Source organism: Lycorma delicatula, chromosome 11 (genome assembly GCF_047948215.1).
Source record: "Lycorma delicatula isolate Av1 chromosome 11, ASM4794821v1, whole genome shotgun sequence".
NCBI lineage: Eukaryota > Metazoa > Arthropoda > Insecta > Hemiptera > Fulgoridae > Lycorma > Lycorma delicatula.
In genome coordinates, this window is record NC_134465.1 from 68,109,191 (window position 1) to 68,134,334 (window position 25,144).

Consider the following 25,144-nt stretch of genomic DNA (forward strand, 5'->3'; position numbering starts at 1 on the left):
CTAAACTACATGATTTGTAAAAAAAATGATTTTATTTTTACTAAGAAGGTAGCATCTTTAAAGAAATTATGCTGCCATATTGAAATTGTCCATAATAATTTTTTTTTTGTCTCTTTAATTGCCCAATTTAAGTAGAAGTTATGTTTTTAAGTGATAAGTTGTGTTTTTAAGTTTTACTCTTATAAGTATCAACATCAATTTTAAAATTGATTTTCTTAAAAGATGAAAGGACTATTTTTATAATCAATGAATTAAGGTTTTACAATTACAAAGAATTAGGTACTAGAGTTGTTATCTACTAGGTCTAGCACTTAAACTGGAAAAACTTTTCTTTGGTTAATAAGTTAATTTTAAATATTAAAGACTTTTTGAACAATTTAATATATAAAAATTAACTATAGTTAGGCTTTAGTGACTTCAATAATTCCAATAAACATGTTTTTCAACGTCACATTGATCATATCTGAACCTATTAACATGGCTATTTTAGCAGAAATAAAAAAACCATTGTAAACAAAATATAGAAATATTTAACATGACAGAATGATGTTACATACTTGGATATTTGTCACTATATTATCAACTATTAAAGATGTTTACTGTGGTCTGATATAATCAGATATGCCAGTTTTTAACACTGTTACATCCAATCTCATTGGATGTGGCATTCACACTTGGTGTTTAAAAACTCAATCAAGTAAAATGATCTTAGTGCACAGTCTAATTGAAGTTAGATATAGGAAGAGTTTTTGTGTGAAACCTTTGGTGTTAGAGGAAGGCGCAGGAATCGTGCTTTCACAAATCAGTTAATTTGATAGTTGAGGTTTGTTAGTTATGGTAGATGGTCATGGTTGGAAGAGGCCATTTGAAGGCAATAGTAATACACTGATGGAAATGTCTGTTGAGGCATTTACATCGGTGTAATCCAGAGAGAGGCCAAATTGATGACTGTGTTGTGTTATCAAGTCTAAACAGTCTAAAATACTACTTCCAGTAAAGCCCATCAGGGCTAGGAACAGAGAGGGGGTGGTGTGGCGACTGGGATCATCATAAGGCAGGTGTCTTTCCCTATGTGGGTCAGGATAAACAAATAAAAAATCTTATTTACAGTTAATTTTCCAGTTTTAATATAGATTTTAGGTTCTTCTATGTTTTTAATGGGAATTTATTTATTTCTTACAAAGATTAAAAAATAGAAAAAACCTATTTCATAATCATGGTTTTGTATAATTTATAAATATTTTAATAATTTACAGACTGGAGAAGAAGTTGATGGATTTCCAAATCGTAATTCTCGTAAACAAAGAAATCGTAGTGTATCCGAAAGCTCAAGTTGGGATGCACGACGAGGTAGAGTGCGTAGGTTATCAGGTGGTACTGGTATTAATACTCTGTTAGCAAATAGTGCTCCAACACATCAAATGCGAAAACGCGCTGACTCGATAGGATGTGGGAGTGGAAGATTCCGTTCCAGTTCAATTGGACATCAGGGACAGTTTAATAGAAAATATGATTCATTTGATTCTGGTAAGTCAGGTAAATATATTGATTTATATTTATTTTATAAATAAAAAGTCAGTATTAGCAATTTAAATGCTATGAAGTCATATGGAATCTCTCCTAGACTACATGAAAAAATCAACAAACTGGCTGCTGTGTGTTTTCAGCTTATACAAACTCAGTACTTTACATAATTTTTTTAGGTTAAAAAAGTAGTACAATTGATTTTTGTGGCCCAAAGATGTGAGATCTCAGATGGGATCTCATGGTCTTCCAGTAATTCGTATATTTTCTTATTGCAGTAATTCCTTACAGCAGAAATACAATATATCATAAAAGATAGGATATAAATTGCAGGTGTTATCATTTTCTAAACTTAATCATATGATTCTTACGTAAAATTGGTTACAATTTACCTGTTCATATGAAATTTTTGTTGGCTAGTTGCTATGGGATTGATTTTTATTTATATTTGCTCGAATTCTTATTAGATGAAATACGCAACTGCTCAATTTTTACAAGTAAATAAATTGTTTACATAAAAATACTATAAACTTTATTGACTAATAATTATTTACAGAAAAAAATGTTATCAAAATATAATTTTCTGTATCAAATTAATAAGCTGCTGACATCAAAAATATAAAAGAAAATTAAGATATGTGAAAAATATAAAATATTTTCAGATGTAATAATTACTGCAATGTTAAAGAAAAATATGTATTTTTATTTATATTTCAAAAAAAAGAAAGATTTTGACAATAGAAGACATTCCAATAAAAAAAATAACCGAACTTTATTTTTTTTAATCTTTGGTTTTTTATTCTTTGGTTCTTTATTGGTTCTTGTCCCATTTAAAGTACTTCGCTCCCCTATTCTCACACTTTTCCCAGCGGTATTTCCTCTTTGCGAAGCAGTCCTGGATAGGTTCATTTGAAATGGCCCTTCATTTGTAAATTCGTCATGGACATTAAAGTCCATGACGAATTTACTTTAATGTTATGAATAGTCTCAAAACAATGTCCTTTCATCACTGATTTTAATTTAAGAAATAAGAAAAAAATCACTGTAATGCTTTGCATAAAAGTTTCATTGTCATTGGTTTGTTCAAGAAGTTGCTGACAAACATCCACTTGATGTCTGCTGTTTGGTCATCAAATGAAGAACAAACTTTGCTGCAGCTCAATGCATATTCAGTTTTTCAGTCAAAATGTAATCCAATTAAGATGCTAACCTCTTCTGCAAGTTCTCTGACAGTCAATCGGCGATTTGCATACACCAGTTCAATTGATTTTCTGAATGGTGTCATCAGTTGAAGTTAAAGGTCTTCCTGGTCGAGGATCATTTTCAGTTGACTGACTATCACTTTAAAATCATGAAAACCATTCATAACATTGCTTATGACCTAGATCATCATCTCTGTAAGCTTGTTTAAAAAGTTGAAACGTTTCTGTGAAAGTTTTCCCCAGTTTCATGCAAAATTTTATGTTGCATGATTTTTTGGAAGCAACAGCACTAAATTTTACAAAATTACAAAAATCACTGCTAATACTTGAAACACATTGCAATCAAATAACAATAACACAAAAACTAAACAAGATATCAACAATCAAAGAACATGTGGTTACAGAGGAGGCTATGCGGAACACAGTCCTGCTAACCGCATGTCACTAAATATCTCATTTGGCACGTAATTGAAAACGTTTAATTATTTTGTGAACAGACCTTGCACATATATACTGAGCAGTATTATATAATCGTAGAATTTCACTGAGCATTTTTTATTCCAAATTTTTGGTATATTGTGTGTAATACTTTTATTATATAATTGTTTAGCTTTTTTATTAATCACTAATAAAACGTCAAATTTAAGCATAAGAACTAATTCCTAAAAGTTATAAAATCATTAAATCCATTAAAAGTTAACAAGAGGATACTAAATATATCAACTTGAAAGTTAGAATGTAACAAACATGTCCACATGGGCAAAATGAGATGGCACATGGTGTCTCTGTGTCTAACAAATTAATGCTATGTGAGATTCAAATGGCCTAATTAATATAATGTGAAACCCCCAGTTAGGATCTCATTGCCAGTTAAAAAGAGCTTGAAAAATCAGCAAAGCAGTCAGATAGTTTATAAAAATATTGTAATATATTTTCCACTGATATGATGATAGTTGTTTCTTGCATTACCTGAGCTTTCAGCTTTGAAATTCAATATTCAGTATACCCTTGGCAGACTGATCAGTTTATCCTTTTTTTTATTTTTTGAGGTATACTTACTGTTATAATCTTGTTATTTTAATTTTTAATTGATTGATTTGGTTTTTAATATATAGCCTAAAGAAGTGTATCATTGACTTTTCTGACATGGATATTTGTTATTCGTAGGATGTTTATGCCATTTTTGGGAGTGACTTGTAGCTCGTGTCTGGTTGCCTGTAACCACTTAGGTTATTTCATCTTATTATAATGATGACGTAATCAGTACAATCACACATTAGAGATTGCATAATCTCCAAGTTTTATAAATGAACCAAACTAAATTGGTTTATCAGTACCAGTGCCAAAAGTATATAGTTTTAAGTAATTAAAAATATTTACATAATTGTTTTTCCAAGAAAATTTTATTTATGATTGTAATGTTCACTTATGGACATGCATTTAATCACATAATCACTTATAATTATTATGATTCACTTACTTTACTGATTATATCAATTGCACTTATATCAGTTTTAAAGAACTCATTTGATACAAATAACTGAATGAACTATTTTGGTAATGAACTAGTTCATAAAAAATTAATTGTTTGTATACAGTTACTTTTAAAATTATAAGTGGCAATGATGAATTGGAAGGATAGTTATTTGAAAACATTAGATGTGATTGTTGAGCAAAGGATGGTTGCAGGTAAGCAAAAATGGAGTATTTTTTAATTCAAAGTCAATAGCATGACAGGGATATATTAATTATGTCAAACTTTCCATGAACATCCCCAATCATGGCTACAAGTAACTGAATACAACCAACAAACAGAACAATGAGAACTAATTAAATTCACATTGTGCAACTTTTTTTTCACTAATTCGTGATATCTTTAATGTAGAGTCTGCTCTCGTTCAAAATTGTTTAGTTTTTATGATCTGTACAAATCTTATCACACATTTAATTGTGTAGCTAATCCATTTTATTGATTGCTGGTTCTGCAAAATAAATGTAGAACATTTAAAGGTTAAGTAATATTTATTTACACATACATATTTGAACAGAATGATTAAAGAGCCTTATGTCCTCACTTTTTCTTTTGACTAAATTAGAATAAAGAGTAAAACATTGCATGACTTAAATTAAGAACTAAACAAGTAAAATATTAAGTCATGACTGAATATGGTCTACTGCTTAAAACAAACAAAATTATAAAAATAATACATTTAAAATAGTTCATTAATTATAAAGAAGATTACTGGATTACAGGACTTGTAGAAAAATAAAGAAATTATATCAATATCATCTCTCTGCTTGATCATTTTTATAATGGTTTTAAGAATGTGCCAAGTGAAAAGAAAAATTCATAATTTTTATAAAATATATCAATATAACCAGATTTGTTTCAAGAATTTATTACAATGAATTGTAGAATGGGTATTGAAAAATTATATAATAACTGATTCTTTTATCTGCTATATACCCACTGATATCTAATATATCTGTAAGTAAAAAGAAAGTTATATAAAATTACAAGACTTTTTGATTTAAATCTGAACTGAAAGTCAATGGAAATAAAGATTCCAGATGTTCATTAGTGGTGCATATCTCAGGAATAATTTGTATATGTAATATATTTTACACTGATGTGATGATAGTTTTTCTCTTTTTCATTGTCTTAATTTTCAGATTTGATATCTAATATTGAATATACACTTGGCAGACTGATCAGTGTTGTATTATATTGTTCGTGAACATTTTAAACAAATTAAATTCATATAACAGTAATAAAAATTTAATGTAGAAACTGTTAATTGGATCAGTAAAGTTTTTGGCCATAGAATTAAATAATAATGAAAACAGTTAAAAAGTAGAGTTTTTTAAAAAAGCAACACATCATATCACCATTTACAAAAATTGAATAATGAAAACACGAATTGAAAGGATTACTATATATATAATTATATATATACATAAAAGACACATTTTTGCACCGATATGATGATAATTGTTTTTTGCATTAACTGAGTTTTCAGGTTTGAAATGCAATGTTGAATATACCCTTGGCAGACTGATCAGTGTTGTATTCTATTGTTAATGAACATTTTAAACAAATTAAATTCATATAACAGTAATAAAAATTTAATGTAAAAACTGTTAATGGATCAGTAAAGTTTTAGCCCATAGAATTAAATATTAATGAAAACAGTTAAAAAGTAGAGTTTTTTTAAAAAAGCAACACATAATATCACCATTTACAAAAATTGAATAATGAAAACACGAATTGAAAGGATTACTATATATATAATTTAATATATACATAAAAGAAACATTTTTGCACCGATATGATGATAATTGTTTTTTGCATTAACTGAGTTTTCAGGTTTGAAATGCAATGTTGAATATACCCTTGGCAGACTGATCAGTGTTGTATTCTATTGTTCGTGAACATTTTAAACAAATTAAATTCATATAACAGTAATAAAAATTTAATGTAAAAACTGTTAATGGATCAGTAAAGTTTTTGCCCATAGAATTAAATATTAATGAAAACAGTTAAAAAGTAGAGTTTTTTAAAAAAGCAACACATAATATCACCATTTACAAAAATTGAATAATGAAAACACGAATTGAAAGGATTACTATATATATAATTTAATATATACATAAAAGAAACATTTTTGCACTGATATGATGATAATTGTTTTTTGCATTAACTGAGTTTTCAGGTTTGAAATGCAATGTTGAATATACCCTTGGCAGACTGATCAGTGTTGTATTCTATTGTTAATGAACATTTTAAACAAATTAAATTCATATAACAGTAATAAAAATGTAATGTAAAAACTGTTAATGGATCAGTAAAGTTTTTGCCCATAGAATTAAATATTAATGAAAACAGTTAAAAAGTAGAGTTTTTTTAAAAAAGCAACACATAATATCACCATTTACAAAAATTGAATAATGAAAACACGAATTGAAAGGATTACTATATATATAATTTAATATATACATAAAAGAAACATTTTTGCACCGATATGATGATAATTGTTTTTTGCATTAACTGAGTTTTCAGGTTTGAAATGCAATGTTGAAATTACCCTTGGCAGACTGATCAGTGTTGTATTCTATTGTTAATGAACATTTTAAACAAATTAAATTCATATAACAGTAATAAAAATTTAATGTACAAACTGTTAATTGGATCAGTAAAGTTTTTGCCCATAGAATTAAATATTAATGAAAACAGTTAAAAAGTAGAGTTTTTTTTAAAAAGCAACACATAATATCACCATTTACAAAAATTGAATAATGAAAACACGAATTGAAAGGATTACTATATATATAATTATATATATACATAAAAGACACATTTTTGCACCGATATGATGATAATCGTTTTTTGCATTAACTGAGTTTTCAGGTTTGAAATGCAATGTTGAATATACCCTTGGCAGACTGATCAGTGTTGTATTCTATTGTTAATGAACATTTTAAACAAATTAAATTCATATAACAGTAATAAAAATTTAATGTAAAAACTGTTAATGGATCAGTAAAGTTTTTGCCCATAGAATTAAATATTAATGAAAACAGTTAAAAAGTAGAGTTTTTTTAAAAAAGCAACACATAATATCACCATTTATAAAAATTGAATAATGAAAACACGAATTGAAAGGATTACTATATATATAATTTAATATATACATAAAAGAAACATTTTTGCACCGATATGATGATAATTGTTTTTTGCATTAACTGAGTTTTCAGGTTTGAAATGCAATGTTGAAATTACCCTTGGCAGACTGATCAGTGTTGTATTCTATTGTTAATGAACATTTTAAACAAATTAAATTCATATAACAGTAATAAAAATTTAATGTAGAAACTGTTAATTGGATCAGTAAAGTTTTTGCCCATAGAATTAAATAATAATGAAAACAGTTAAAAAGTAGAGTTTTTTAAAAAAGCAACACATCATATCACCATTTACAAAAATTGAATAATGAAAACACGAATTGAAAGGATTACTATATATATAATTATATATATACATAAATGACACATTTTTGCACTGATATGATGATAATTGTTTTTTGCATTAACTGAGTTTTCAGGTTTGAAATGCAATGTTGAATATACCCTTGGCAGACTGATCAGTGTTGTATTCTATTGTTCGTGAACATTTTAAACAAATTAAATTCATATAACAGTAATAAAAATTTATTGTAGAAACTGTTAATTGGATCAGTAAAGTTTTTGCCCATAGAATTAAATATTAATGAAAACAGTTAAAAAGTAGAGTTTTTTAAAAAAGCAACACATAATGTCACCATTTACAATTATTGAATAATGAAAACACGAATTGAAAGGATTACTATATATATAATTATATTTATACATAAATGACACATTTTTGCACCGATATGATGATAATTGTTTTTTGCATTAACTGAGTTTTCAGGTTTGAAATGCAATGTTGAATATACCCTTGGCAGACTGATCAGTGTTGTATTCTATTGTTCGTGAACATTTTAAACAAATTAAATTCATATAACAGTAATAAAAATTTAATGTAGAAACTGTTAATTGGATCAGTAAAGTTATTGCCCATAGAATTAAATATTAATGAAAACAGTTAAAAAGTAGAGTTTTTTTAAAAAAGCAACACATAATATCACCATTTACAAAAATTGAATAATGAAAACACGAATTGAAAGGATTACTATATATGTAATTATATATATACATAAAAGACACATTTTTGCACCGATATGATGATAATTGTTTTTTGCATTAACTGAGTTTTCAGGTTTGAAATGCAATGTTGAAATTACCCTTGGCAGACTGATCAGTGTTGTATTCTATATTTCGTGAACATTTTAAACAAATTAAATTTATATAACAGTAATAAAAATTTAATGTAGAAACTGTTAATTGGATCAGTAAAGTTTTTGCCCATAGAATTAAATAATAATGTAAACAGTTAAAAAGTAGAGTTTTTTAAAAAAGCAACACATCATATCACCATTTACAAAAATTGAATAATGAAAACACGAATTGAAAGGATTACTATATATATAATTATATATATACATAAATGACACATTTTTGCACTGATATGATGATAATTGTTTTTTGCATTAACTGAGTTTTCAGGTTTGAAATGCAATGTTGAATATACCCTTGGCAGACTGATCAGTGTTGTATTCTATTGTTCGTGAACATTTTAAACAAATTAAATTCATATAACAGTAATAAAAATTTATTGTAGAAACTGTTAATTGGATCAGTAAAGTTTTTGCCCATAGAATTAAATATTAATGAAAACAGTTAAAAAGTAGAGTTTTTTAAAAAAGCAACACATAATGTCACCATTTACAATTATTGAATAATGAAAACACGAATTGAAAGGATTACTATATATATAATTATATTTATACATAAATGACACATTTTTGCACCGATATGATGATAATTGTTTTTTGCATTAACTGAGTTTTCAGGTTTGAAATGCAATGTTGAATATACCCTTGGCAGACTGATCAGTGTTGTATTCTATTGTTAATGAACATTTTAAACAAATTAAATTCATATAACAGTAATAAAAATTTAATGTAAAAACTGTTAATGGATCAGTAAAGTTTTAGCCCATAGAATTAAATATTAATGAAAACAGTTAAAAAGTAGAGTTTTTTTAAAAAAGCAACACATAATATCACCATTTACAAAAATTGAATAATGAAAACACGAATTGAAAGGATTACTATATATATAATTTAATATATACATAAAAGAAACATTTTTGCACCGATATGATGATAATTGTTTTTTGCATTAACTGAGTTTTCAGGTTTGAAATGCAATGTTGAATATACCCTTGGCAGACTGATCAGTGTTGTATTCTATTGTTCGTGAACATTTTAAACAAATTAAATTCATATAACAGTAATAAAAATTTAATGTAAAAACTGTTAATGGATCAGTAAAGTTTTTGCCCATAGAATTAAATATTAATGAAAACAGTTAAAAAGTAGAGTTTTTTAAAAAAGCAACACATAATATCACCATTTACAAAAATTGAATAATGAAAACACGAATTGAAAGGATTACTATATATATAATTTAATATATACATAAAAGAAACATTTTTGCACTGATATGATGATAATTGTTTTTTGCATTAACTGAGTTTTCAGGTTTGAAATGCAATGTTGAATATACCCTTGGCAGACTGATCAGTGTTGTATTCTATTGTTAATGAACATTTTAAACAAATTAAATTCATATAACAGTAATAAAAATGTAATGTAAAAACTGTTAATGGATCAGTAAAGTTTTTGCCCATAGAATTAAATATTAATGAAAACAGTTAAAAAGTAGAGTTTTTTTAAAAAAGCAACACATAATATCACCATTTACAAAAATTGAATAATGAAAACACGAATTGAAAGGATTACTATATATATAATTTAATATATACATAAAAGAAACATTTTTGCACCGATATGATGATAATTGTTTTTTGCATTAACTGAGTTTTCAGGTTTGAAATGCAATGTTGAAATTACCCTTGGCAGACTGATCAGTGTTGTATTCTATTGTTAATGAACATTTTAAACAAATTAAATTCATATAACAGTAATAAAAATTTAATGTACAAACTGTTAATTGGATCAGTAAAGTTTTTGCCCATAGAATTAAATATTAATGAAAACAGTTAAAAAGTAGAGTTTTTTTTAAAAAGCAACACATAATATCACCATTTACAAAAATTGAATAATGAAAACACGAATTGAAAGGATTACTATATATATAATTATATATATACATAAAAGACACATTTTTGCACCGATATGATGATAATCGTTTTTTGCATTAACTGAGTTTTCAGGTTTGAAATGCAATGTTGAATATACCCTTGGCAGACTGATCAGTGTTGTATTCTATTGTTAATGAACATTTTAAACAAATTAAATTCATATAACAGTAATAAAAATTTAATGTAAAAACTGTTAATGGATCAGTAAAGTTTTTGCCCATAGAATTAAATATTAATGAAAACAGTTAAAAAGTAGAGTTTTTTTAAAAAAGCAACACATAATATCACCATTTATAAAAATTGAATAATGAAAACACGAATTGAAAGGATTACTATATATATAATTTAATATATACATAAAAGAAACATTTTTGCACCGATATGATGATAATTGTTTTTTGCATTAACTGAGTTTTCAGGTTTGAAATGCAATGTTGAAATTACCCTTGGCAGACTGATCAGTGTTGTATTCTATTGTTAATGAACATTTTAAACAAATTAAATTCATATAACAGTAATAAAAATTTAATGTAGAAACTGTTAATTGGATCAGTAAAGTTTTTGCCCATAGAATTAAATAATAATGAAAACAGTTAAAAAGTAGAGTTTTTTAAAAAAGCAACACATCATATCACCATTTACAAAAATTGAATAATGAAAACACGAATTGAAAGGATTACTATATATATAATTATATATATACATAAATGACACATTTTTGCACTGATATGATGATAATTGTTTTTTGCATTAACTGAGTTTTCAGGTTTGAAATGCAATGTTGAATATACCCTTGGCAGACTGATCAGTGTTGTATTCTATTGTTCGTGAACATTTTAAACAAATTAAATTCATATAACAGTAATAAAAATTTATTGTAGAAACTGTTAATTGGATCAGTAAAGTTTTTGCCCATAGAATTAAATATTAATGAAAACAGTTAAAAAGTAGAGTTTTTTAAAAAAGCAACACATAATGTCACCATTTACAATTATTGAATAATGAAAACACGAATTGAAAGGATTACTATATATATAATTATATTTATACATAAATGACACATTTTTGCACCGATATGATGATAATTGTTTTTTGCATTAACTGAGTTTTCAGGTTTGAAATGCAATGTTGAATATACCCTTGGCAGACTGATCAGTGTTGTATTCTATTGTTCGTGAACATTTTAAACAAATTAAATTCATATAACAGTAATAAAAATTTAATGTAGAAACTGTTAATTGGATCAGTAAAGTTATTGCCCATAGAATTAAATATTAATGAAAACAGTTAAAAAGTAGAGTTTTTTTAAAAAAGCAACACATAATATCACCATTTACAAAAATTGAATAATGAAAACACGAATTGAAAGGATTACTATATATGTAATTATATATATACATAAAAGACACATTTTTGCACCGATATGATGATAATTGTTTTTTGCATTAACTGAGTTTTCAGGTTTGAAATGCAATGTTGAAATTACCCTTGGCAGACTGATCAGTGTTGTATTCTATATTTCGTGAACATTTTAAACAAATTAAATTTATATAACAGTAATAAAAATTTAATGTAGAAACTGTTAATTGGATCAGTAAAGTTTTTGCCCATAGAATTAAATAATAATGTAAACAGTTAAAAAGTAGAGTTTTTTAAAAAAGCAACACATCATATCACCATTTACAAAAATTGAATAATGAAAACACGAATTGAAAGGATTACTATATATATAATTATATATATACATAAATGACACATTTTTGCACTGATATGATGATAATTGTTTTTTGCATTAACTGAGTTTTCAGGTTTGAAATGCAATGTTGAATATACCCTTGGCAGACTGATCAGTGTTGTATTCTATTGTTCGTGAACATTTTAAACAAATTAAATTCATATAACAGTAATAAAAATTTATTGTAGAAACTGTTAATTGGATCAGTAAAGTTTTTGCCCATAGAATTAAATATTAATGAAAACAGTTAAAAAGTAGAGTTTTTTAAAAAAGCAACACATAATGTCACCATTTACAATTATTGAATAATGAAAACACGAATTGAAAGGATTACTATATATATAATTATATTTATACATAAATGACACATTTTTGCACCGATATGATGATAATTGTTTTTTGCATTAACTGAGTTTTCAGGTTTGAAATGCAATGTTGAATATACCCTTGGCAGACTGATCAGTGTTGTATTCTATTGTTCGTGAACATTTTAAACAAATTAAATTCATATAACAGTAATAAAAATTTAATGTAGAAACTGTTAATTGGATCAGTAAAGTTATTGCCCATAGAATTAAATATTAATGAAAACAGTTAAAAAGTAGAGTTTTTTTAAAAAAGCAACACATAATATCACCATTTACAAAAATTGAATAATGAAAACACGAATTGAAAGGATTACTATATATGTAATTATATATATACATAAAAGACACATTTTTGCACCGATATGATGATAATTGTTTTTTGCATTAACTGAGTTTTCAGGTTTGAAATGCAATGTTGAAATTACCCTTGGCAGACTGATCAGTGTTGTATTCTATATTTCGTGAACATTTTAAACAAATTAAATTTATATAACAGTAATAAAAATTTAATGTAGAAACTGTTAATTGGATCAGTAAAGTTTTTGCCCATAGAATTAAATAATAATGTAAACAGTTAAAAAGTAGAGTTTTTTAAAAAAGCAACACATCATATCACCATTTACAAAAATTGAATAATGAAAACACGAATTGAAAGGATTACTATATATATAATTATATATATACATAAATGACACATTTTTGCACTGATATGATGATAATTGTTTTTTGCATTAACTGAGTTTTCAGGTTTGAAATGCAATGTTGAATATACCCTTGGCAGACTGATCAGTGTTGTATTCTATATTTCGTGAACATTTTAAACAAATTAAATTCATATAACAGTAATAAAAATTTAATGTAGTAACTGTTAATTGGATCAGTAAAGTTTTTGCCCATAGAATTAAATAATAATGTAAACAGTTAAAAAGTAGACTTTTTTAAAAAAGCAACACATCATATCACCATTTACAAAAATTGAATAATGAAAACACGAATTGAAAGGATTACTATATATATAATTATATATATACATAAATGACACATTTTTGCACTGATATGATGATAATTGTTTTTTGCATTAACTGAGTTTTCAGGTTTGAAATGCAATGTTGAATATACCCTTGGCAGACTGATCAGTGTTGTATTCTATTGTTCGTGAACATTTTAAACAAATTAAATTCATATAACAGTAATAAAAATTTAATGTAGAAACTGTTAATTGGATCAGTAAAGTTTTAGCCCATAGAATTAAATATTAATGAAAACAGTTTAAAAGTAGAGTTTTTTAAAAAAGCAACACATAATATCACCATTTACAATTATTGAATAATGAAAACACGAATTGAAAGGATTAATATATATATAATTATATATATACATAAAAGACACATTTTTGCACCGATATGATGATAATTGTTTTTTGCATTAACTGAGTTTTCAGGTTTGAAATGCAATGTTGAATATACCCTTGGCAGACTGATCAGTGTTGTATTCTATTGTTCATGAACATTTTAAACAAATTAAATTCATATAACAGTAATAAAAATTTAATGTAAAAACTGTTAATTGGTTCAGTAAAGTTTTTGTCCATAGAATTAAATATTAATGAAAACAGTTAAAAAGTAGAGTTTTTTAAAAAAGCAACACATAATATCACCATTTACAAAAATTGAATAATGAAAACACGAATTGAAAGGATTACTATATATAATTATATATGTACATAAATGACACATTTTTGCACTGATATGATGATAATTGTTTTTTGCATTAACTGAGTTTTCAGGTTTGAAATGCAATGTTGAATATACCCTTGGCAGACTGATCAGTGTTTTTATTTAGTATTAACCCCTTCCACCGTAATTTATAACAACTTACTCTAATCAGTATCTTATAGCAATCCCACTTAATATACTTAAAATAGGTTATGAAAATGTTGTATAATGTAAAAGGATATTTATTTCTAACTATTTATATCTACTTACATTATTATTGCGATATTTTTTGGTACTGCTTGTAATCTAGAATTCACTCCTTTTTCTGATTGAACATTCCTGAATTTTGTTTTAACCGTTTTATTTACTTTCATTGTATTCTGTTCTTTAATACAACGTATTTTAATGTAAATGCAATTTTTTAGTTGAGATTTAGGATATTAATAATGTCTGTTTTCTTATGTTTCTTCACTTATTTAGTGAACCTTTTATTTATAATATTTATCTTAATGATATTTATCCTTAAATATTCTTGTTAGTGTAATTTAAGATTTTGTTGTTTACTGCATAGTAATTATTTTACTTTTTAATGGTATGAAGAGTGGCTAAAACATAATGCACAGTTACTCATAACTCACAAATGAAACAAACATGGTTTGAAAGTACATTTTATTTGTTACATAAACTTACTTTTTTTTTCAAGTAGTTACCATTTGTTACACATTTCTCCCAACAGCGAACCAGTTTTCTCATTTTGTCAATGAAGAATGCTAGAGGTCTTTTCTTGATCCACAACTTTGTGGATCATTTTTGTCCTTCAGTTCATCATTCGTGCTGAAATGAATAAGCTTAATGTTGCCCTTTAATTGCAGAAACTAATGAAAATCCATTTTCACCAGGTCTAGTGAATGTGGAGGATAGGTTCAAATTTTAACTTCACAAGAGGTCTAATTGAGGTAATTGCATATGATGTTTGTGGTCAAACATTATTGCAGAATTATCATCTCTGTTGTCACGAATTATCAATTGCAGAATTATCAGTCTGCGATTGTCGCGAACATGACACACACATCTCTTGAAGTTTTTAACCATGTATTTTAGAAGTATTACCTTTTGTGCTACTCATCAGTCGCATAAATCAGTTGACCCTGCAAGGTTCATCCTCAATATTTGTTTTACCAGCTTCTAATGCACAAAATTTTTTTGCCCACCTTTTAGGCAATGATGAATGTCACTAGCATTCATTTTTTGTACTTTAACAGATTATAAAATTCTATATTAATGTCTTTTAAGGAAACAAGAACTTATGGAAGTCTCATATCAGAAATAAAAACAATTTTAATTGAATAAATATATTAATTTCCAAGTACAATTATCTCATTACATATCTTAATCAGCCAGCTAATTCTGAAAAGGCTTTGAAAATATTTCAGACATTAAAGCAATAGAGAAGTGAAAGTAAAAAAAAAAACCATTCTTTGTCAATGAAGGTTGTTTTAATCAGTTTTGTAGTTTTTGAATTGTACAACATTAACTAGCTTGCTTATTACCTATTACTTATTATTACCATTACTTATTACCTAAAATAACAAAGGAAGAGCTAACATTCAGCTGGTTTGACAATTGATGCTTTTGATCTGTAAAAACTTCTGTTATGGAAATGTTTGTTATTATGACATATATAGCTAAATAAGAAAAAAAATATAATGCTGGTTTAAAAATTACATGATGTACTGCATAATTATGTTTTTACAACAACAAAAAAATTGTAGTAGCTCGAATTTGGAGACTTGTATAATATATTTGACCAACATCCTTAAAAATAAGGACTATTTTAGACACATTTTCTTAAGAACATGCATTTTTTTTCACAGTTCCTGGTTCTCCTTAATGTAGAGCCAATTTTTATAATTTTTTTTTTTAAATACACAGTTCATATTAAGATTAATATGATACTGATAGAATACTGATTAATACTGATAGAGAAGATAGATAGATAGAAAGATATGTTTATGTATGTTTAGCTAATATCGTAGCAGTCTCTTAGCTTAATAAAGTCATAATGTACCATCGACTAAACTCACAAATTACAATAAAAAATTAAATAAATTTTTTCTTTAGGCTGTTATTAGAAAAGTAATATATAAAAATTCAGTTTTGTCCAATTAAACAACACAGTAATGAACACATAATAAATCACACTGAGATAAAACTAAACTTGCAAACAATCACAAGTTGTTGCCACCCAAGGATCCAGTATTAATATTTATATTTTTCTTAATAAAGAAAAAAAATCAGTGAAAATTTTATTTATCATTAGATGAATATATTGTTTTCTACGTAATTACATACAGTTATGTACTCACGTTTGAGTTTGATGAAATTTTGAATATACCTTATTTAGGACCTAAGTCATTCATTACAATTGAAATTATTGTTCAGATATATCTTTCATCTGGGTTATGTCCCTTGTAAGTTTCCCAGTATCCACACCTAAAAAATTTTGTTATTTTGCACTATACATATGTTATATATATTATTTGCTGACTAAATAATTTGGTTTCAGTTGAATTTAATTGAGAATAAAGTTAGATTTACTTAAGATTAAGTTGAACTGAGATCTTGAATTAATACCTCATCAGTTAAATGATAGTAAGTTTCTGTCAAATTTATAAATTACTTATAAATCAACCTAACCTTAACCTTGACTTTTCAAACTAAACTCAAATTTCATTTACACTAAGTTATTTACTCCTTATTTACCACATTCACCCTAAGCTTAACCTAACTTAATTTAGTCTTAAGTGAATCTAATCTCATTCTTAACTTATTTTTTTCTGAAAGGAAATTGTTCAGTCCAAAAGTAACATATTTTACACTTGTACAGTGTTGAATTACAAGATTTTTGGTGAAGGTACTGTGTAACTATTAGACTTAACTCTGGTAAAATTTCCGACAAATAATTTCAATTGTAACAAATAACAGGTTCCTAAATAAGATATATTTTTAATTTCTTAAAATATCAGAGGTGAGTCCATAATTGAATGTAGTAATTTTCTATATAAAGAAAGCATATGTAGGATAATCCTTCAGTAATTTATAAAACTTATAACTGGGTAAATAAGAGCCAATAATATTGCCACAATCAGATTTTCAGTATTAAATTACTTTTTATTTCAAAGAATCTAAAGGAATTAAAAATGTAGCTTTTCTTATTATTAATATAATATCAGTATAATAAATTTAAAAAAAGAAAAATCTTGCGAGAAAAGGACTGACTAGTTATTAACATGTTCATTACCACCTCAAAATGACCTGACCATTCCAAAAACCCATTAATTTTTTTTTTTGACTTGTTTAGATTTATTGGCATTAAAAAGGTATTTTTATACACTAAAGACAACATTATAATAAAAAAAAATATTATTTTAGCGATAAACTGAAAATTACATATATGTGGTACCAGTAGTCTGGTAAATGAGATAAGTGCCAATGAGCGCATATGTAATAGGCAGCCAGCTATCGTTGCTGGCCATCACTTGTACAGCATTATTTTTTTGTTACAATACTGCTTTAATTACTTCACAGTTAATGTTCGATGGATGCTACAAAGCAAAGTAACATTTTATTCAAAGAAAAACAACTTTATCAGACAACAGCTCTATAGTTTGTTCTTAAACTAAATAATAAACAATGAGTGCAAAGTATGAACAACATTGATATACAAATAACTAGAAACATTTGATGAAATGAATAATTACAGGTAAACATGAATATGATAATGATATAAACTACGTTAAAACGATTCAAAATTAAATCAAAATACAAAATTACAGATTATATATCAGACTATGGAAAAATATTACACCCATCGTACATATGGCATCACCAGGCGGTTGGATGACTGGATGGATGGTGGATACCACATATGCGTCCTCAACGCTGAACATGTTAATGAAATTTATAATTGGTTGATTGCTAATGTAATAAAATGATAAATTTATTTTGGTTATAGGTACTTCTGAAAATTTTAAATCAAATAAGCCAAGAGTTAATTTTGATTTAAGCTGTGAAAATATGAAACCAAGTCGTTCAAAACAGGAATTAAAAAATACTACAATTAATAAACCATTATCATCAGATAATTCTAATACTACAACACAGACTGAAAAACAAGATGCAAAATCTACAAATGGAACTACTCCTACGATTACTCCTACCGTCATTGTATCAAGTAATTCTTCTTAAATTAAGATCTTTTACTATATATATATATATATATAAAATAGTTATTATTCATAACGATATAAGTTTGCTGGTTTTTTTTTTTACCAATTGCAATAACTTTTGTTTTAAATTTATACATTTTTATAAAATAGGTTTTCATTTGTTGATCAAATAGTATTTTATATGTGGTTGGTTATTCATGTTAATTTATTTTTTAAATTTTGCAATCCTAAATTTTATATATTTAAAAAAAAATATTATTTTATGTTAACATTTTTTCTTACTTATTACGTATATCAAACCTAATATGTTTATAGTTACCAAAGTAGAAAAAAAACTTGAAAATTTTTATATATAAATGTTATATTTATTTGGATTGCTTTTCATTTCATATTATAAAAAAATATATAGTAAAACCTGTTTTTAAGATAGTATGACTCATGTTCTGCTTCTATTTTATTCAAAATATTTTTATTATATCTATTTTTCTTTTTTATTAATATTACTTTTTTTTATCTAGTTATTTATTTATATATTGGGAAAGATTGAAATTAACAGATCTTGTTGTAAGCCTTGAGACAAGTAATATTGACTGCTCAATTGTATAATATTGGGCTTAATAATAAAATTTAAGGTAATAATATTTGTTTAGTAAATTGATTAGTAAATAAAAGTCTGTTTTATTTAATACACCCTGCACATTAGAATTTATAAAGATAGAATTTTATAGGACTAAAAGATTGCTCATTTTACACGATTCTATTGAACGTGGAGATTTACATAGTGTTCCTTAAATCAAATTAAAAAAAACTGCTTTATGATCTGATTAAAACCATATTAACAAATCGATTTTTAAATAAAATTAATTTTTTTTTATTAATACCAAGCGAGATATACTCATTAAAAATGAAAAGAAACTTTTAAGAGGGGAGTGAGAAAAGCTTAAAATATTATTGTAATCAACTATTATCTTAATATTATAATTTTTTTAAGAAAAAGTTCATAAATATCTATTATCAAAGAAGAAACAAATGGTAACATATTCAATGCTGGTGTTGTGATACACAAGGTAATTTGAATGATACTGCTGCCACATGCATACAGACTAGTAAATCAAATAATGATGAGTGTAAACAACATTTAGTTTTGTTTTGATTTTTATAATATATCATGTAGTATAAATCTAAGTGTTTTATATATTTAACTTTGTAGTTTTGTCATGTCTTGAATTTTTTTTAAATTTTAACTGTTGGAGCATGGAATTTTACTTGTTGAATAAAAGTGATTCATCATGAGTGAATCGTACTTATCAGTCCTATAGTAGCAATGAGCATATTAATAGAAAATTAGCTAGCAAATAAAATTTAAATTAATTTTTTTCTTCATATTTTCTTTGAGTTTATATTCTGATAATATGATATAAATCAAAGGAGTACAGGAAACATAATTTATTTATAACAGTCTGTACATATAAAAACTTAATAAAACAAGCATTGTAATGAAAAAACTTTCTATCAATAGCAAAAAGATGTTCAGCATACTAATAAATTAAAATTAAAGAAAAAGTAATTTTATTTATACAAGTAAAAGTAGATAAAACACTATCAATCTAGTAAAATCATCATGAATACTAATCTTGTATTGCTGATGGCTGTAAAAAAATGTTGCAGCTGTAACATCATGCAGTTTTTATCTTGTTTAATGGACATATTGGCTGATATACATTCACATGAAATTGATTTGAATAAAATTAGTTTTTTTTCTTAATTTAATACATTGTTTGTTTCTCTTAAATGGAAGTTTTTTGTTTAAGTTAAATTATGTTGGGTTTATGTATAGTTTTTTTGTGTTGTTCTGGATTTGGGGTTTATTTATGATTGCTGCTGGTTTGTCATCTAATTCTGTTTATTCTTTAAGATAAAAAAAAAGACTAAATGTTTAGTTCATCATCTTCCCACTTAGATAAATAATTAAATCACCACTTACTCAGCTATATAATTCAGGGTAAATCAGGAAGCTAAAAAACATAAAAAAAATTACAAAAATGTTTCTTGAAAGTAATATTATAGACAGGTTTTACTATATTACCTTCTCATTTATTTCTTTTTTTATCAACACAGAAAATATTTAAGTTAATTATTACTATTATTCATATATTATGAATTTGTATGAGCTTTTTTATTTTAAAAACAATAATGTTGATTGTTTTTTTTTTTACATTGATGGTGTTTGTATATATTTTAATTATTGTCATAATATAAACAAAGTACGAAATTTTTAAGTTAAGTTTGTTTTGTAAGATTTATTATAAAGGAAATAATATTAATTCTCATAAAATTAAAAAAAAAAAAGAAAAAAAGTGTATTAGAATTTAATAATGTAGTAGTTTTTTCTTTCTTTGTTTTCTTATATTTTACTTGTTTTAATAATATAATATAAACAGCATTTTGGAGAGAAAAAAATTTGATACTAATTTATATAATGGTATGTATAGAAAATCAGTAATATTGTTTACATTTTTATGTGTATCTGTTATATATAAAGTAATGTTAGGTTATGTTAAGTACATATGTATGTATGAATGTATGTTTTCGTTTGTATGGAAGTATATACATAAATATTGTATGTGATGACATTTTATTTTTTATCTATATGTTGTATAAATATAATAAATCTATTTTTAATTGTAATGATTAATTAATAATAATTCTTGTTATTAAAAAGGCACACCCGCCTTCTTTTAGAAGTGAGTAAGGTTTGAGATTCATTTTAAGATTTGGTGTTTCATTATGCTGTATTCCTACATATAATAAGAATTAAGTTTTATATGTGATGGATTAATCATTTACAATAAAAAAAAAAGAATATGTATATAAACATTTATATGTGTGTGCAATTAATTGCCATAATTTTTTTGCCATATTTTATTTCAATTATTCATTGGTAAAAATCAGATTTTTTTTATTATAATCTTACTAATTGTCTTGTTAATCCAAATCTATAAAACCGTTATTTATATTAAGATTATTCATTTCTTCCGGTGTTTTGTTGTTGCATTGTATGGGAATTTATTCAGTTATTTTTTGGTTTGATTTATATATGTGATTTTTTTTAGCATACAGTTGTAAAAAAAAATGGGGAAAAGTATGTGTATATCTTTTTGCGTTATTTAGAAAAGTAAGGTATTCTTTTTTAATTGTATTACATAAATGTATATAGTTTGTTTATAAATAACTATAATTCTACTTTGGTTCTCGTAAAAATAAACAAATTGTTGTGAGTACTCATGTGGAATATTACCTTGAAAAACAGTTGAAAGGAGTGTCTGACATACAGCATAACATTTTTAAATAAACTGGAGAAAAAAAATGAAGATATAGTAAAAATATTGATTTCCCAAGATTTAACTTCATTTTAAAACTGTGTTCATTAGCAAGTGCTTCATACACTTATATAATCTATTTGTTGGATGTATAAATAATGACATCATATTGTATATCAGTTGTACAAATTGTCTTAAATATTTTCTGTATTCCTTAAAAAATAAATCTTTTTGTGATTTTAATTACTAAGTATATTATTAGTTTACATTAATGCTAAAAATAATGGTATATTTAATATTATTGCTTATACATGCTGTGCAGCAGTGAATCAGGCGATTTTAAAACGATTATTAAGAGCAAATTATTAATTTTATTTGGTTTTAACAAGTATGAACACAAAATAGACATTGAACCATTTACTATTTTTTATTTTAAGTCACCAAAAAGAGAAATTTATTTTTCAAAAATGACATCTTGCGTTCCGCCGTACACACTCACCAAGTCTTACTAAAGTCACCTATTACTCTTTGCAGCATCTCTAGGGGAATTCTAGAGTTTTTGGAAGCCTAATTCTGCTTGTTTACAAATTGTGGCAAGTGAAGATGAACCTCATCACTCGTAAGTAAATTGTTAACAAGATATTGCTTTTCATTAATCACCTGCAGTAAAATTTTGCAGAAATTTACCGTGTTTTCATAGTTATGTTCATGTATTGCACGACTTATTTGAATTTTATAAAGGTGAAGTTTGAGGTCATGTTGTAAAATTTGCCATGTATGCTGACTAATCCAGAATGGTGCTGCATTGACTAGTGTGGACTTTGCTGAAATGCCTCTCTCACAGTTGTGGTATGCTTGAATGTATGTACTGTTTTTACATGACTACCTTTCTTCTTTAGCATAAAACCAATGGCCTTAAAGCTTTGAACCCAAGTAATGATGACATGAGCTGGTGGAACAGCATGATTATGATCAATTGTATCATGCTGAGCGATTACATAAATGCCACCGTTTTTGTAAACAATTACCACTAAGCAAATACTGACTTTTGTTAGAGATAAAACTTTTCCAAAAATAATTTTTACTACACAAATCTTCAGTTTTTGCTATGCTGTCATTTTTAGACCTTTTCTACTAATTAAAAAAAATATATATATATTAAGTTTTATTTTCATTACATCCATGTATAATTTAAAATAAAGTAAAAAAAGTATATTTACTCTTTTAAAAATTCAATGTTAGGATTTCTGTCTTTTTGCAATTTTTATACAAAAAAAATTTGAGAGATGTGACTTGCAATAAATAAAAAATTAGTCTTATCTTGATAAATTAATAAAATTCTACAATATGTCGACAGTGTGCCAAAAGAAAAGGGTAGCACTATTAAAAAACTCTTTAATGATAGAATAAGAAATCAAATCTCATTTAATACCATATTCGAAAAGTTCATACACATATCAAACAATGTACACTTCCTTCCATCTATCTTGTATTTTTTCTCCTATTTTAACTTCTTTCTCATTATTTTTTTATTTTTATTCATCATTTCATAATTTTAAAATAAAATTTATTTAGTTGAATGTACAAGCAAATAAGCAATTTTCTGCAGCTCTGTTTGAAAGAATAGGGCTTTATTTAAGACTTATAACACTTTGGTCAGTTTTCCCTTAAAAGAATCTGGTGAACTTTTTGCCTCTATTCTAATAAAAAAAAAAGTATAAACAGCTGGTACTTAATGAGATAAAACAAGATTATAAATTTAAGCCTTTACGATAATCAAACCTGCCGTTTATATGGAAGGTTCTAGGTTTGAATTCCAGTCGGGTTTGGTTTTTTTCATATTAAAAAAGATTTCTTAATCTTAAAAAATGACAAATAAAAGAATAAAAACAATCAAATAATCAATAACTGGCATCATCAGCCTGAACTCATCTAGTAAATAAATATTTATTTTTGAATTGCTATCAATATTATTCAAATATGTTTCTCTTAAAAATAAAATTCCTCATAAAGCTTATGTACTAGAACATGTTATGCTGTGTTTCCCATCTCTCTTCTCTATTATATTATAGAGGAATAATGAAGATCATGGTGTTAAAAAGTAATTTATTAAAACCACAAAATATATAATACAAACTTAACAAATATTAAAATATATGTAATACAATTTATTTTAATATCAAATAAATACTTTTATTTATAAGTATAGTTGGGTTTTCTTTTATATTTTATTTTTTACATTTTTTTATACTTATAGTACAATAATTACTCATATATTATTTATTTTGTATAATTTTATGGTTTGGTGATTTTATTTGTGATGTAGAATTTTTATTAATGGGTTTTTTAACTACTGATCATAATAGTCATTTTATTTCTTGCCGTTTGTGTTTCTTATATGTAATAATATATTGGTGTTTGGTAATCGGTTGCTTTTTTTTATTTATATATATATATATATATATATATTAACACATTGGATTAACGTGGCAATATTTTTACTGTGTTTAATTTATTTAATAATACCATATTTAGTAATTTTATTTTTTTATTAAATATTTTAATTAAAAATACCTGTGTACCATATTCAGTTGTTCATTTTCACTTCTGGTTTTTATTATTATATTTTAATAATATTATTATTAGTTTTTAAGTGATTGTATATACTGTTAGTATTCCTAATTACTCTTTAATTTGGTGGTGGATAGTTAATATTTTATTATTATTATTATTACACTTTAAGGTAATTTTATTTATCAGTATATTAAATTTGTTTATTTTTAATTCTAATTAAATGTCTTCCGTTATTTCACTTTCTAATATCATAACTGTATGAATTTTATTAAATAATAACACTACATTATATAAACAAATAACATCAGATATTTGTTTTGCTACTTTTTCATTACATTTTTTAAATTGATATAATTATTGTAATTTTTTTTATACAGGATAGTTATAAAAATATTAATAAATTTCATTGGATTAAATGATAACAGGTTTATTATAAAATAAATATCGTGGCTAAAATCATAGAGAGCAAGATAGGTTATTATGGATGCCATTATTGTGATAGTTCTGTTTGGTTCATCGGGAAAGAGCTCTCATTTGAAGTATCTTCACCTTGTATAACCTAACTTAATGTATCCTACAGGTAGTACTTGTTACCCAAGGCTAACAAATACTACATTAATAAAGATTGTTCTTAGTAATAACTAAGAACAATCTTTATTCTTTTTAAATG

At 25.4% G+C, this 25,144-nt stretch overlaps 1 protein-coding gene across 1 annotated transcript in view; it reads left to right on the forward strand.

Annotated features, from left to right (window-relative positions):
* The window catches only part of larp (La related protein), a 216,532-nt gene extending 192,436 nt beyond the window's left edge, over positions 1-24,096 (forward strand). Inside the window, exons 19-21 of the mRNA XM_075378905.1 lie at positions 1,257-1,527; positions 18,367-18,585; positions 22,435-24,096. Coding sequence (XP_075235020.1) covers positions 1,257-1,527; positions 18,367-18,585; positions 22,435-22,454 — 510 coding nt within the window. The 3' untranslated portion in view covers positions 22,455-24,096. The remainder of the gene's footprint in view (positions 1-1,256; positions 1,528-18,366; positions 18,586-22,434) is intronic.
* Positions 24,097-25,144: the final 1,048 nt, after the last annotated feature.